Raw genomic sequence first — 13331 nt, forward strand, 5'->3', positions numbered from 1 at the left:
TTTCGATATAAATAACAGCATTTTCCATGCACTGTAATTTACAAATTGATAGGTGCTATTGATAAGAGCTAGATAAATGAGTAATCCGTTTGGATAAAGGAATTGTAAATATAAATGACACGTGTTTAAGATATATTTTACCTTATAATCGCTGGAAACGTGAAACCAGTCATGGCAACCAATTTAAGCATATCAACTTTCCCATATTTCACACGCTAAAGTTTATATGCTGTGCCATTATGCAGAATAACAATTGTACTGCCTTTTAACTTGCAGGCGTGGGCACTCAACTGTCTTAATTATAGGTAACCCCAACTTTCTCTGTTTCCTGTTTCTATCATGTTAAATACCCCAATCAGTATTGACTGTTAGTAGGCCAAATAACATATTCAACTGCCAATTTACTGTAAGTTCCCTTCAGTTGGTATATAGTCTACATTTTTATATTTCATTATTTTCCCCTAACCCTACCACCCCTTCCCTAATTGGAGTAAACGCATGGACAACAATGGAATAGCCTACATTATCATTCTATTTAATTACATTGTTTCGTTTACCTTTCTTTTCTTCCTCTGTAAACGTTGTCACAGCAAGTATGTTGTTGTTGCTGAGGATCATCAGTAACAGTTGATCATATTTTTAAAAAGAGGTTATGGAGCGGAGCTCAGACCAAGGCGTAACAGTTAGAACTTGACACATGGCACAATACTTGGCTGTGTCATCACCCAGTTCCATAGTTAGTGCAGGTAACAGACAAGGGTATAGCCTACTAATTAATGTACACTATTCTCCCTATTATAATTCTATGTACACTAATCTTCCACCATTACAATGGGTTGAAGAACTGAATGTGGCAATTTTCAGAATTCATCAATATATTTCATATGGAAAGACTCTCCAAACTATTTTTTTTATGATTCATACATACTTTCCTAACCCTAAAATTTGCCAAAATAATCTACAAAATCAGATATTTTTTTAAAATCTACCAGTTGGTGTTAAAATGTGTATTTTATTGAACCCATTCTCTTACTGAACCCTTTCTTGATTGATTCTAGTCTGTGGACAAAATTCTAATTTAAGTTACACCGTATTTAAAGGGATGGTTTAAGACAAATGTATTGAAAACCCTATTGAATAACTTCACAGGAAAATGTTGGCCAGCAAGTGGGAGGGTTTTCAGTGGTTGAATGACATTTATACAACACGCAACCAAGCCTGTTATACCTACCCTTAAGGTAAGTCTGAATACCAACTACTGAGAATGAAGCAAGGTTTTAACAGCTAGTAAAGTTTTCAGCCACAGCCCATGTGTTATGTTGAAGTGACCCAACTGAAATGCCTCAGTACATTTTGTGTGTGTTAATCATTCATGATAATGACTCAGCAGAATTCCAGAAAACATTCTCACAGTAACTCCAACTTTATTCAAGTAAACATTGATTCACCTCAACAAAGAGAACATTATCTTTCTGATTATTATAAATCAACACTACTCTTTCACATGCATGGGATCCAAAAACTCAGGGAGATTAAGTATTTTTATGAGCTCCAATTCTATAATCAAAATAAGTTACATAAAAATATTTTCACCTCTATCTTACTGTCCCTTTAGCAGTGCATGAGTGAAACTGGATGAATCTCTCAGTGATGCAATCAGCCTCTGTCTCATTTGTCTCGCAATATTGATTACAAAGTGCTTGGACTTCAATAGTGAACTAAAATGACAAACTAACCCTTTGAAGTCCAAATAAAAACTCAAAAATGTCAAACCAACCTGGAAGTCTAAAATACAATGCACTATTTAAGAAATTCCCTCAAAGACCCTCATATTAAGCCCTACTACTGTGCCAAATATTTAGATCTTCACTATCGAGGTCAGGAAACATTTTAGAGGTGTTTGTGTGTAAACATCTTGGGATACATCACTACTACAGAAGGTAATAAATATTGTATAAAAGTAGTGGGCACGCCTGAGGGTTTCTAGTTGTGTTTACATTCCTCTTTATCTGAAGGAATAGCTCTCGTCGTCATAATCCATCTCAATGTCCTCGTCTTCCTCCAGGAGTCCATACTTAAACTTCCGATACACTGTACCATCCGGACCCATATACACAATATCTTCATCATCGTCATCTTCTTCCTCCTCGTCATCCTCAACGATGCGGTCACTGTAGTCGCCAATGGAGGAAGCGGGGTCTAAGTCTGACCCAGCCCAGCCCCCATTGGCGCCCAGCTTCTTGTAGCCATTGGCCTTCGTCTGGGGTAAACCAGCACCCGCTTTGGAGCGCAAGTGGAGGAACAGGAAGACAGCGGCACCAAGGGCCGACACCAGGAGCACGATGGCCAGGATGAAGACCTTGAGATGTCCCTCTGGCAGCTCCTCGATGCCCAGGAACACAAAGTTCACCCCAAAGACGCACTCCACTGGGGATGACACAGTGGGAGGTAAAGGGTCAAGGTTAGGGGTCAGTGAATCGTCACCACATAAAGTATAGTGCTTTGATATTTATGTTGTAACTTGCAATATAATTTTTACTGCCAAGAGCACATTTGTATGCAATATACAACCACACAATACAGCATGGCTTAGACCTAGAGTCCAATTCAATCAAACCTGCATTGTGGTATTTAACCAGTAGCTCAAATAAACCATGGGAAAGTGCGAAGGGGGGGGCTTCGCTTACTTTGTGATGCCTGGCAGTCACAACACTCTCGGGGGAGGGGGCTGCCGTCGTGTCTGGTCTCGTTGCCGCAACAGGACAGACAGCGGCCGTCGTCAGCTAGGAGCTGGCTGGCTGGGCACACAGTGCAGTTCCACTGACCAGGACCCTTACAGTCCAGACAGGACAGGTCACACTTCTCACACTGTGGATCTAAGCCCTGGGAACACACATACATGCACAGATGATCAGACTGGGATGTTGAATATTCCCAGTTATTGGGATAATTCCTGATTTTTAGCACCAGAACTGGAGAAGGAGGCCGTAGAGGGAGTTACCCAAATAGCTGAAGCAGCGTAAAGTCCTACGAGACAGGGAGAGTCACATATCCCTCCAAAAAACCTGAAGCCCTCGAAGCACGACTTACAGAACAGGGCTCCCTCATCTGCAAACAGAGGGAGGAACTCAACATTGTCATACTTACTAAGAAGTCAGTAGTACAGCATTCAATATGGCACACCGTTTGTAATGCAACATTTAGTGAAAAACAGGAATTCTGTGCCACAAATTCAACATACTCACCACCTTTTGTGGACGATCAAATGACCTTCCTACTCAACAAAGTCAATGCTGCTCGGCTCACATTACCATCACTACATCCTAGTAACTTTACAAGTCTGAGCTTTTACTAGATTTCAGTGATATCCATGCAAACCAGTGCAGCAGTTGATATTGCTGTTCAGGTGATGCAAGTAAAGTGAGTTGATCTTTGCTACTTGTGTCTCTAGGTTGTGTCTCTTCCTTATTGCAGGTTGAGCGCGAGTTCCATTTGGCCTTTACCTTCGCAGGTCTTGCAGGTGGGGTGGCACTTGCGGCAGATTTTGGCTCTGGTGTCAGGGAAGTAGTTTGTGGGGCACGTCTGGAGGCATTGGCCCGACTGCTTCAGGTAGAGGTACCCATCACGGCAGTTCAGGCAGTCCGCACTGCCCCTACCCCTGCACCTGCTACACGACGGGTCACACCGGTCGCAAGTCCAGGTGATGGTATTACCGAAGTGACTTACAGAAAGGGAGAGACGTAAATAACTTGTTCATCACAAACGGTGAAGATGCCTGTTTCTGCTCACCTGCCAACTCCTTTTCCCACAAAAAAAAGCAGAAACAGACTGGCACCCAGGGTTAAACTTGTCTGTAACTTATAAGTGATGATTGGCTCTTCAGATTTCACTGATGTGTGTGCGTCTCCTACCTGTCACCACAGGTCTCGACACAGCTGCGTCCCTGTTTGAACAGGCTGGGTTTACACGCTGCACACTGGACACTGTGGCGTCCCACACACGACACACAGCTGAAGTGACATCGCTCGCACACACGCTCGTCCCCATCCCCATAGAAACCCACCGGACACTCATTCACACAGGTGTTGTCTGACGAGCACAGAAAAAACAACACGGTTAGAGGAAGAACACACATCATATCATCTAACCACAGAACAACTGGGTCATGTTCATTACGAACAAAACCACAAGAAAACAGACAGAAACAGGGAGAGACTACTTGGACATTTTCATTAATTGTAAGTCAGTGCTGACGGGTGACTCACTGAGCAGGAAGGTCTGCGGGTTGCAGCTGAGACAGTGCTCCTTGGTGGGCCCTGAGCAGCGGTGGCAGAGGGGGTGGCAGGTCTGGCAGTCGCCCTCCTCATCTTTGTAGGAGCGCAGGGAACACTGGCTATAGAAGACACAGTGGCCACTGGAGTCCTTTCGCATGTTGGGCCCACAGCTGAGGCAGGACGAGGGCTCGGGACCTGAGCAGGTGTGACACGACCTGTCGCAGTCTGAGAGACAGACGTCACATCTGTTAGACACAGCCTATCCGTTAGACACAGCACTATCACTTCACAAAATAAATGCCTCCTATGGTAGGTCATGAGACGATCCAATTATGGTAAAATGAGTTGTGTGAATAATCCCAGTACCCTGGCACTCGAAGGTGGCTACGTTGTGGTAAGTGTCTGAGGGACACTGGGACAGGCACTCCCCGTTGTAGCGCACTGCCGCGGGGTGCCTGCACATATCACAGTCATCTGAGTCAGGCCCATCACACGACGCGCAGTCGGTGTGACAACGCACACACTCCTTCTGCTCCTCGCTGGGGAAGAAGCCCTCTGGGCAGTCATCTACACACTGGTCCTTATGTAGGAAGTAGTACTCCTCACACTCTGGTGCAGAGACACAGGAAGAGAGAGAATGATAAACACAGATATAAAATTACTCCTATTGGTACACTTAATATGGCCGCCATATTGAATGTCATGATTTTTTATGGCTGAATAGAGGAGATTAGAAAGAAAGTGGATCTTTTCGTACTGTGGCTGACGTCCCCTCCACCCCCTTTTACCCTGACCCCCTCCACCTCTACTCCCCGTGCTGCAGCCTTACCCTTACACAGGCCGTCCTGGCTACACTCTATGCAGTCGGGTGGACAGCGTAGACACACTCGCTCATTGGGGTAGTGCCCTTCGGGACAGTGCCCTCTGCAAGAGTGCTCCAGCAGCAAGTACTGGGTCTCACAGCTCAGGCAGTGGGTGGCGTTCCCCAGGCAGGAGGCACACTCTGGGGCACAGGGCTGGCACTCGCCCCCCTTAGGGTAACCCCTGCACATAGGACAGGAGGGGAGAGGTGAAGGGGGTTTTACAGAACTGAACATGACTGCAAGTGGGGAGAAAACTATTCTGATGACATGATACAGCAACAAAAAAGACACCTACAGCATTCTAGTTGGAGCGTGTGTGTAAGAGTGTACTGTGTGTGTATATACATATGTGAAAGTCACAGATCAGTTTCAGGGGGAAGGGATGGAAAAATGGGGAAAGATTGATGAGTAGATCTGACCTCTGGCACTCGGGAACACACTGGTCGCCCTGCAGGTAGAGGTGTGTGTGTCCAGTCCGGCACCTCTGGCACCGATGGGCATCCTGGCACAGAACACAGCCTGGCAGACAGTCGTCACAGTGGCCCGACGTGGAATTGCCGAAAGTACCAGACGGGCACTTTGCCACACACGCCTGGCGGGCCATCAGAAAGCGCTCTACAGAGCCAGACAAGCATGCAGGTGTCACCGTACACCACGTTTGGATTATTCTTCAATAAAGTCTAGTATTTTCTAAATGGAAAGTGTCACGCTTCACCTTCACAATGGAAGCACACCATAAAACTACAGTAAAGATGACTTAAGAATGACTAAAACAGGTGAAAGCAGATCAATTACACAAGCAAACTCTGGCAACTACCCCAGGCCGAGGATAGAGGAGAACACAGCACTCAGATACTAAATACCATGCACTCAAATCTTACCTGTGTCACAGGTGTTACACTGTTCCCTCCCAGAGCCTGCGCATGTCTTACAGCTGGAGTGGCACTGCTCACATTCCCCCTGACCTGAGCAAATATTTATTCAAATAGTGAGACTATATTGCACTGGACAACCTTGGCAGGGACCAGATTTGGCCCACCAGTTGCACACCCCTGAACTTACATGAAATGTTAGTTAAGTAAGTATGAAGGTCAGATGAGGCCTTACTGTTGAGGAAATGTTTGTCAGGGCAGGAAGCGGAGTGGTTGTCCACACACTCTCCGTCCTTCAGAGTGAAGTCATCCTCACATGAGTCACAGTCGTCATAGTTGGGCCCGCCGCACGTCCGACACATACGATGACATGGTTCGCATTCCTGACTCTCCTCGTCGACAAAGAAACCCTCCTTACACTGCTCCACACACTCTCCGTCTGGAGACACACACATTCGTTTAATAATCAACGACATAAAGTCTGTGTTTTACCAACTGACTCAGTGGCACAACCCAGAGTTGAAATATCAACTGAATGAAAGGTCCTACCTGAAACATAGAAGCCCTCCTCACACCAGTAGCACTGGGACTGATCACAGTTGGCACAGTGGCTGTCTTCACACTTGGCACATGTCATGGTATCAATAACACTGTAGGTCCTGTCTGGGCAGCTCGTGTGGCAATCAGGCCCGAACCTCCACAAAGACAGAGAGGTGAGCCACAGCACAATATCTCTACAGGCTGCAGTGGAACTGTAAGAAATATGATTCAACAAGAATTAACTTACTGGTAGTACTCCTTTGCACAGGTGACACATTGCTTGGGGTTTTCTGTATGGAGGAAAGGATTGGTGTCAATCATTCATCCAAAAGTCAGTTTCACTGTGCATCTCATTCCTCACCCTGGCAGTTACTGGGTGCATCTCAATAATGTGGTGGATTCCACTATCAGTCTTCTCTTCATAATCTGCACTGAGCCGAAAACATTAGGCCAGGTAAAGGCAATATGGTGGATAAGAAACTTCCTGTGAATTTGCTCTCACCTGTCCACTTTTTCACATCAGTGAATGTGAAGGCAAGAAGACGAAGAGAGGAAGCCACTCCACACGATTAAGACATAACCAACAGCTATCATTTGAAAGGTTCCCTTTTCATGCCAGCAGATGGCAGCCTAGCATCAGACCAGGCAGTCGCCACTCCTACACCTATCTGCCCACTGTGGGGATGAATGGGATCCACTTGAATCTATCAATGCAGCCTAATCCAATCCAAACTATTCTTTCCACATTTCATATGCGGAGTTCACCAAGTTCAAACTAATCACAACCAGCTCAGCCCACAGATATCACAATAAAAGCAGAGACCCCTTTATGAGTTCATCTGTCTCAGGACTGTTGCAATTTAAAGGAGTGTGACTAGATGGGGACATGTAAGAACAGAGCGTACAGTCATATTTACTGACCCTAACCAAGACTGTTAATGATAACCACTAACCAAAACCATCCAACCTAATTCCCCTCCCAACCATCAGAGTTGTCCAGGAAACGCCTATCCCTGTCATCCCCTCAGCTCTCAGCAGCCAAAACATCCCAGGGGGAAAGAGAGGAGCAACAAAAGCTCATTCTTCAGCTGTGCCCCATGGGGCATTCCTGGGAGACTCTTCCCCCAGCGCAGCACCACGCAGCTACACGGCTAGGCTAGCCCAGCCCAGGCCTCCCAGCACCCACAAGCCTCTACCTGCGAGAACAATTACTAAGAGAAAGAGCGGAGGGGAGAGACAGAGAGAGAAAGACAGGAGAGCAAAGAGCCGGAAATCAGGCCTTCAGGCCCTGTCTATTTCACATCAGGGGAAAAAACACCTCATATAAATATTCATGGAGCATGCCAAGATGAAAACTTCCACAGCTTTTCAAAACATTACACACGCATACACACACACACACGCATCCACACACACACACGCATCCACGTGATATGGCACATTCAGTAAAAGTCACACAAACAAGCTACATAATCAAAGTCTCTGTGGGGTTGGTTAGTCGATCCCTCTGGGGAACAAGGGAGATGAAGTTTACAAGAGACCCAAAAGACTTCATTATGTGACTCCCGTTTCAGGTGCTATCGCCCCTTACAGAGCGGGCTGGGAATAGACTACAGAAATAGACTACAGTACTGTGCGCTCTGCTCTACGAGGTGTATGGAGTGTTTTTTAAGTCATGAAGACAACTGTGGCCTGAGGGAAGGAGTTAGTGACAGACATCGGGGAGAGAAATTGTGTGGAGATTTAAGTACAGAGAGAGAGAGAGAGAGAGGTGATCTTTCACTCCCCCTCCTACTCTCAGCATCCGTACAGTTTGGAGGGGGGGGGGGGGGGCTGCTGCTGCTATCTCTTATCATGCTCTGTCAGGCTGTAAGGGATCGTATCATGCTCTGTCAGGCTGTAAGGGGTCTTATCATGATCTGTCAGGCTGTAAGGGGTCTTATCATGCTCTGTCAGGCTGTAAGGGATCTTATCATGCTCTGTCAGGCTGTAAGGGGTCTTATCATGCTCTGTCAGGCTGTAAGGGATCTTATCATGCTCTTGTCAGGCTGTAAGGGGTCTTATCATGCTCTGTCAGGCTGTAAGGGGTCTTATCATGCTCTGTCAGGCTGTAAGGGGTCTTATCATGCTCTGTCAGGCTGTAAGGGGTCTTATCATGCTCTGTCAGGCTGTAAGGGGTCTTATCATGCTTGGTCAGGCTGTAAGGGGTCTTATCATGCTTGGTCAGGCTGTAAGGGGTCTTATCATGCTCTGTCAGGCTGTAAGGGGTCTTATCATGCTCTGTCAGGCTGTAAGGGGTCTTATCATGCTTGGTCAGGCTGTAAGGGGTCTTGAAGGGGTCTAAATGCACTTGGTTTTTAGCGCCACACTGATTGCTCACTTAATCTCCGACATTTCAGCCGATGGCATCGCATTCCCGGAACAATAATCTCAAAGTCTGCTGCTTGTCTTTTAATTCTGAGGATTATAATTACCAGAAGTGGGGAGGCGGGCAGGGGGATGGTGAGGAAAGACATTCCGCCCACGATTAATAACATCTTGCGTGGGCCTGTTAAGATTTGACTGAAGAAAACAGAATAATGCTGATGATGCATACCTGGTGTTCAGTTAGGGTACAGGAAATGAACATGAGCAGGTTCCGATATGAAGGTTTTGGCAGTCTGAAAGGATCTAAGATGATCAGTATTCATGTAAAACTTCTAAGTATTAGTCTAAGGACTTGGGGGGGGGGGGATCTGAGGCAGTCTAGTGGAGTCTGTAGTGGGGTTCGAAAGTAGATTGTCTTGGACTTTCGTGACAAGTGTATACTTACTCTGCAGACATTTCTTACAGCCCTCCTCACAGGGCAGGCAATCCTCATACTCTGGGTCCTCCACCTCACCTGTAGGATAGGTACATCATACATACATCAGACACATTAAAGACTAATGGATCTATCAACACTGGCACCACAGCAGCCATTCAATACATTGCTTTAAACTTTGCTAGTGTGGATATTGGAGTCATACACACTCATTGGACTATCAGACGCATAGTTACATTCATACCAATGCTATCTATTACCGTCGCTGGATGGGAGACAGAGGTGAGATTGGGGTGTGGCGGCTTTACAGCAGCACTGAGAGGGGAAGGTGTTAAATGCAAAGTGTTCTGAGGCGTGAGCTGTGGCAGGCTGCAGGGCCGTGCAGGGGATCAGTCTGGACATGTCTGACACATACGATAAAACTTTATTTTCATCCTCCCCTCTCTCTAGTTTTAGCAGTTTTCAATCATGTCTCCCTCTCAAACATTCTCTGTCTCAGACTCAATCTTTTAAATATATTTTTTTTAACGGTAGTGTGGTAGAGCACAGAGGACAAAAGGAGATGAAAAGTGGGGGTCGGGGGGGGAGAGAAGAGAACAAGTTGAGTGTACTTGGTGGGGTGTCTCACCTTCGCCACACTCCAGCGGGACACACAGTCCGTCTCGGAGGTAGTGGGAGGGGCTGCAGTGGAGGCAGCGGTCGAAGTCGGTGCACACAGTGCAGTTGACGGAGCACACCTCACACCGCTTCCGCCAGGAATGGAAGAAACCCTCTGGACACACGTCACGACACTCCCCTCTATAGTGGTACCTGTCTGTCTGGAACTTGTCTTGGCCAGGCAGAGAGACAGACACAGTCAGTTTCATTGGCAAAAACACCAGTACAAACACACAGACAGTGAGTCAGTGGATCAAACAGACAAAGACCTACTAAGATCGTAATGTTGCTGCATTGAACTTTGTCATTTCCTTTATCTTCAAACGATTCAGACAGGAAATACACAGCTTCATAGCAGTACATCCTAAAACAGCTCCCTGGGCGCCTAGTGTGGCAGCCCCCTGCAACCCCCTGCAACTCTCTAAAACCTGTATACTGTATGTATGTGTCTTTTGTAACGCCGGCGCGTTTTGGACTTCTAATCCCCTTTAAACATTGTGAGCTACAGACTCCTGGGTTTCACCATTGAATTTGTCTATATATTCTGCATCCATAGAAACCAACCATTAGTCTGTGTATCATGGACGGGGGCTGAACTAGAGCGGTGTTTGTGAAACAAGGGCGAATCCTGAAGGAGCCTGGGCCCGGTCTTTTAACAAAAATATCTCTAGAGTCCTAATGGTTCGAGTAACAAACTATTAAAAGCAATCTATTAAAGCTGAGACTCTCACGAAGACGCTCATGTGACATGTTTTGCTCTATGACACTCACAATCTACACAACAGTCATTATAATGTAAGGGGTTCTTCGACATAGAAGATCATAGTACATCCCTGGACATAGTGTATGTAACACTGTAATAAACTCACATAGGCCTCCCGAGTGGAAGAGCAGTTTAAGGCACTGCATCGCAGTGCTAGAGGCGTCACTACAGACCCGGGTTCGATCCCGGGCTGTATCACAACCAGCCTTGATCGGGAGTCCCATGGGGCGGCACACAATTGGCCCAGCGTCGTCGGGTTAGGGGAGGGTTTGGTCGGGGGACTTCACTTAGCTCCTCACACTCTAGCGACTCCTTGTGGCGGGCAGGGCGCCTGCAGTGTGTTTCCTCCGGCACATTGGTGCGGCTGGCTTCCGTGTTAAGTGGGCGGTTGTTAAGAAGCACGGTTTAGCGGGTCATGTTTCGTAGGACACATGACTCGAGCCTGTTGGGGAGTTGCAGCGATGAGACAAGTTCAAAATTGGGGAGGAAAAGAGGGTAAAAATATATATACAGTACCAGTCAAAAGTTTGGAAACACCTACTTATTCAAGGGTTGAGTAGGTGTGTCCAAACTTTTGACTGGTACTGTATATATATAACACTTAAAATAAAAAACTCTCATAGTTGCTTTTACAAACTCCACACAGTTGTCACTGACTAGTTAGATATATATTTCCCAGTGAGAAAACTATTTCTGTACTTACAGCATTCATATCAATTCATTTTTGCTGGGGTCTCGGGACATGTAGGGTTAAAAGCGGCAGTCAAATTTTGGTTGGACCTTGTGTGCAATTGACCAATACAGTGATCTTAATATATTCCAATCAGCAGTAGGTCGAAAAGTAAGGATCTTTCTCAATTACTTCAGCATTTCTCTTTCTAAGATTTATCCCACTTCCTTTATGCATTCTTCCCCCCTATTCCCCTCCTTTCTCCCCTTCCTTTCTTTACATCTCTACACCAGTCTCACAACACCTTTACTTGTTTCTTGGAGAGCAATCATATCAAACTCTAGCCTATATTAGTCAATTATGTGATATCTCATTTAAAAAATTCATTACTCCATCAGGAGTGAGATCATGTCAGTATTCTGAGGCAGTGGTTCCCAAACTGTGGGGCGCGCGAGGGGTCAACATGGGGGCACAGGGGTCCGGCTTTAGACTTACTCTTGAAAGTTGTAATAGTAGAATTCATAAGGTGCAATTTTGAAATTGGGTAGTGCATCATCAGTTCCTCTTGTCATGTTAGTCATTGCATACATTGGAAAGCTATTTATAACTTGAAATGTCCAGATCAACTAGCCCATGCCAGCTAACATTTTGTATAGCCCATTTCTTAGTTTTTTTAGCCCATAGATATTGCTGTAATTTTTTTGTCACTCAAATATCACATGAATACACATTAGACGTGGCAAAATTTATAGAAGTGCAAGAAAATCTCCTTTAAAACCGGAACATTTTCTTTGCACCCAATGAATTGCAGAAAATAAGCTCTAATCTGCTAAATTCTCTCCACCAACAAGAGGGGTGTAAACAGTTTGTGTCATGAACAGTGCTTGTGCCTGTGGAAACAGTTGTGGCGCGTGCGCAGTGGGGGCACAGGATGTTCCCCAATGCTGGAAGCCCCCCCCCCCCCAAGAGTGAAAAAGTTTGGGAACCCCTGTTCTGAGGTACTATGAATATAAGAGAACATCTTTGGAAAGCACGTGAAATAGACACTGGGCCATGGAGTTATTGTTTTGTCTCCTCAAATTCCAGACAGACTGGTTTTAAACGGAAGCACATTTCTAACTAATTGAATGTGTCTGTGTGCACGTATTGATAGGGTGCCAGCTGCATAGAAATCTGGTGTTCATCTGCTCTCTATGCAGTCTGGCATGTGTGTCTTTCAGTCAGCCCTTTGTGTGGCTAGAGTCAGTATTACAGTGTTGACAGAGATAATACTTTCTGTCACACACTGTAAAAACAGAGCTATTACCATCGATATCATGTTCTCCATTGATGTTGTGGGTGCTTTATTATGACTAAGAACTGATGATTGTACCTTTGTCACAGCTTGTGCAGTTGTCAGGTCCTCCATCATCACACTCCTGGCAGGTGTGGTGGCACAGGTGGCACTGCCTCTCCATGGCATAGCGCCCCCCCTGGCACCGGATTACACACTGGCCATCTTCAAAATACCTGGGGGGTTATGGTTGAGAACACACATCGCTTATGCACTGGTTTTCATGACTTTATTACATCAGTATAACATAATACATGTTAAGAATTAACATTTAATGTATAATTAATGTACACTATAGACAATATACACACATTATCTATGAGAACACTGCAAACAGTGCATTATTGCTACATAGAGCATTATAAAGGGTTAATGAATGTATTCATTGTAATACATAGTATGAAGGTGTTCGATAAATACTTGGAGTGTTTTGATTGAAGGAGAACCAGAGTGGAAGAGTTAGTTGGACTTGATAAGGCAATGGCATAAAGTCAGCAAAGGTTACACATCCAAGTAATGTTTTCTAACAGCTGTGATCCGATCTCTTCATTCATTC

General features: G+C 45.5%; 1 protein-coding gene across 6 annotated transcripts in view; it reads right to left on the reverse strand.

Annotated features, from left to right (window-relative positions):
- Nucleotides 1-1407: 1407 nt before the first annotated feature.
- The window catches only part of pcsk5b (proprotein convertase subtilisin/kexin type 5b), a 56634-nt gene continuing 44710 nt past the window's right edge, over nt 1408-13331 (reverse strand). For all 6 annotated transcript variants that reach the window (XM_036979525.2, XM_036979524.2, XM_090237116.1 and 3 more), the window contains 16 exons: nt 12815-12951; nt 9981-10181; nt 9362-9430; nt 6797-6839; nt 6559-6704; nt 6245-6448; nt 6019-6102; nt 5557-5752; nt 5104-5318; nt 4641-4883; nt 4266-4499; nt 3912-4089; nt 3504-3721; nt 3002-3108; nt 2688-2883; nt 1408-2427 (listed from right to left, as the gene is read on the reverse strand). In XM_036979525.2, coding sequence (XP_036835420.2) covers nt 2006-2427; nt 2688-2883; nt 3002-3108; nt 3504-3721; nt 3912-4089; nt 4266-4499; nt 4641-4883; nt 5104-5318; nt 5557-5752; nt 6019-6102; nt 6245-6448; nt 6559-6704; nt 6797-6839; nt 9362-9430; nt 9981-10181; nt 12815-12951 — 2893 coding nt within the window. In that variant the 3' untranslated portion in view covers nt 1408-2005. The remainder of the gene's footprint in view (nt 2428-2687; nt 2884-3001; nt 3109-3503; nt 3722-3911; nt 4090-4265; nt 4500-4640; nt 4884-5103; nt 5319-5556; nt 5753-6018; nt 6103-6244; nt 6449-6558; nt 6705-6796; nt 6840-9361; nt 9431-9980; nt 10182-12814; nt 12952-13331) is intronic.

Source organism: Oncorhynchus mykiss, chromosome 6 (assembly GCF_057628025.1).
Source record: "Oncorhynchus mykiss isolate SJ-2025 chromosome 6, ASM5762802v1, whole genome shotgun sequence".
NCBI classification, from domain to species: Eukaryota; Metazoa; Chordata; class Actinopteri; order Salmoniformes; family Salmonidae; genus Oncorhynchus; species Oncorhynchus mykiss.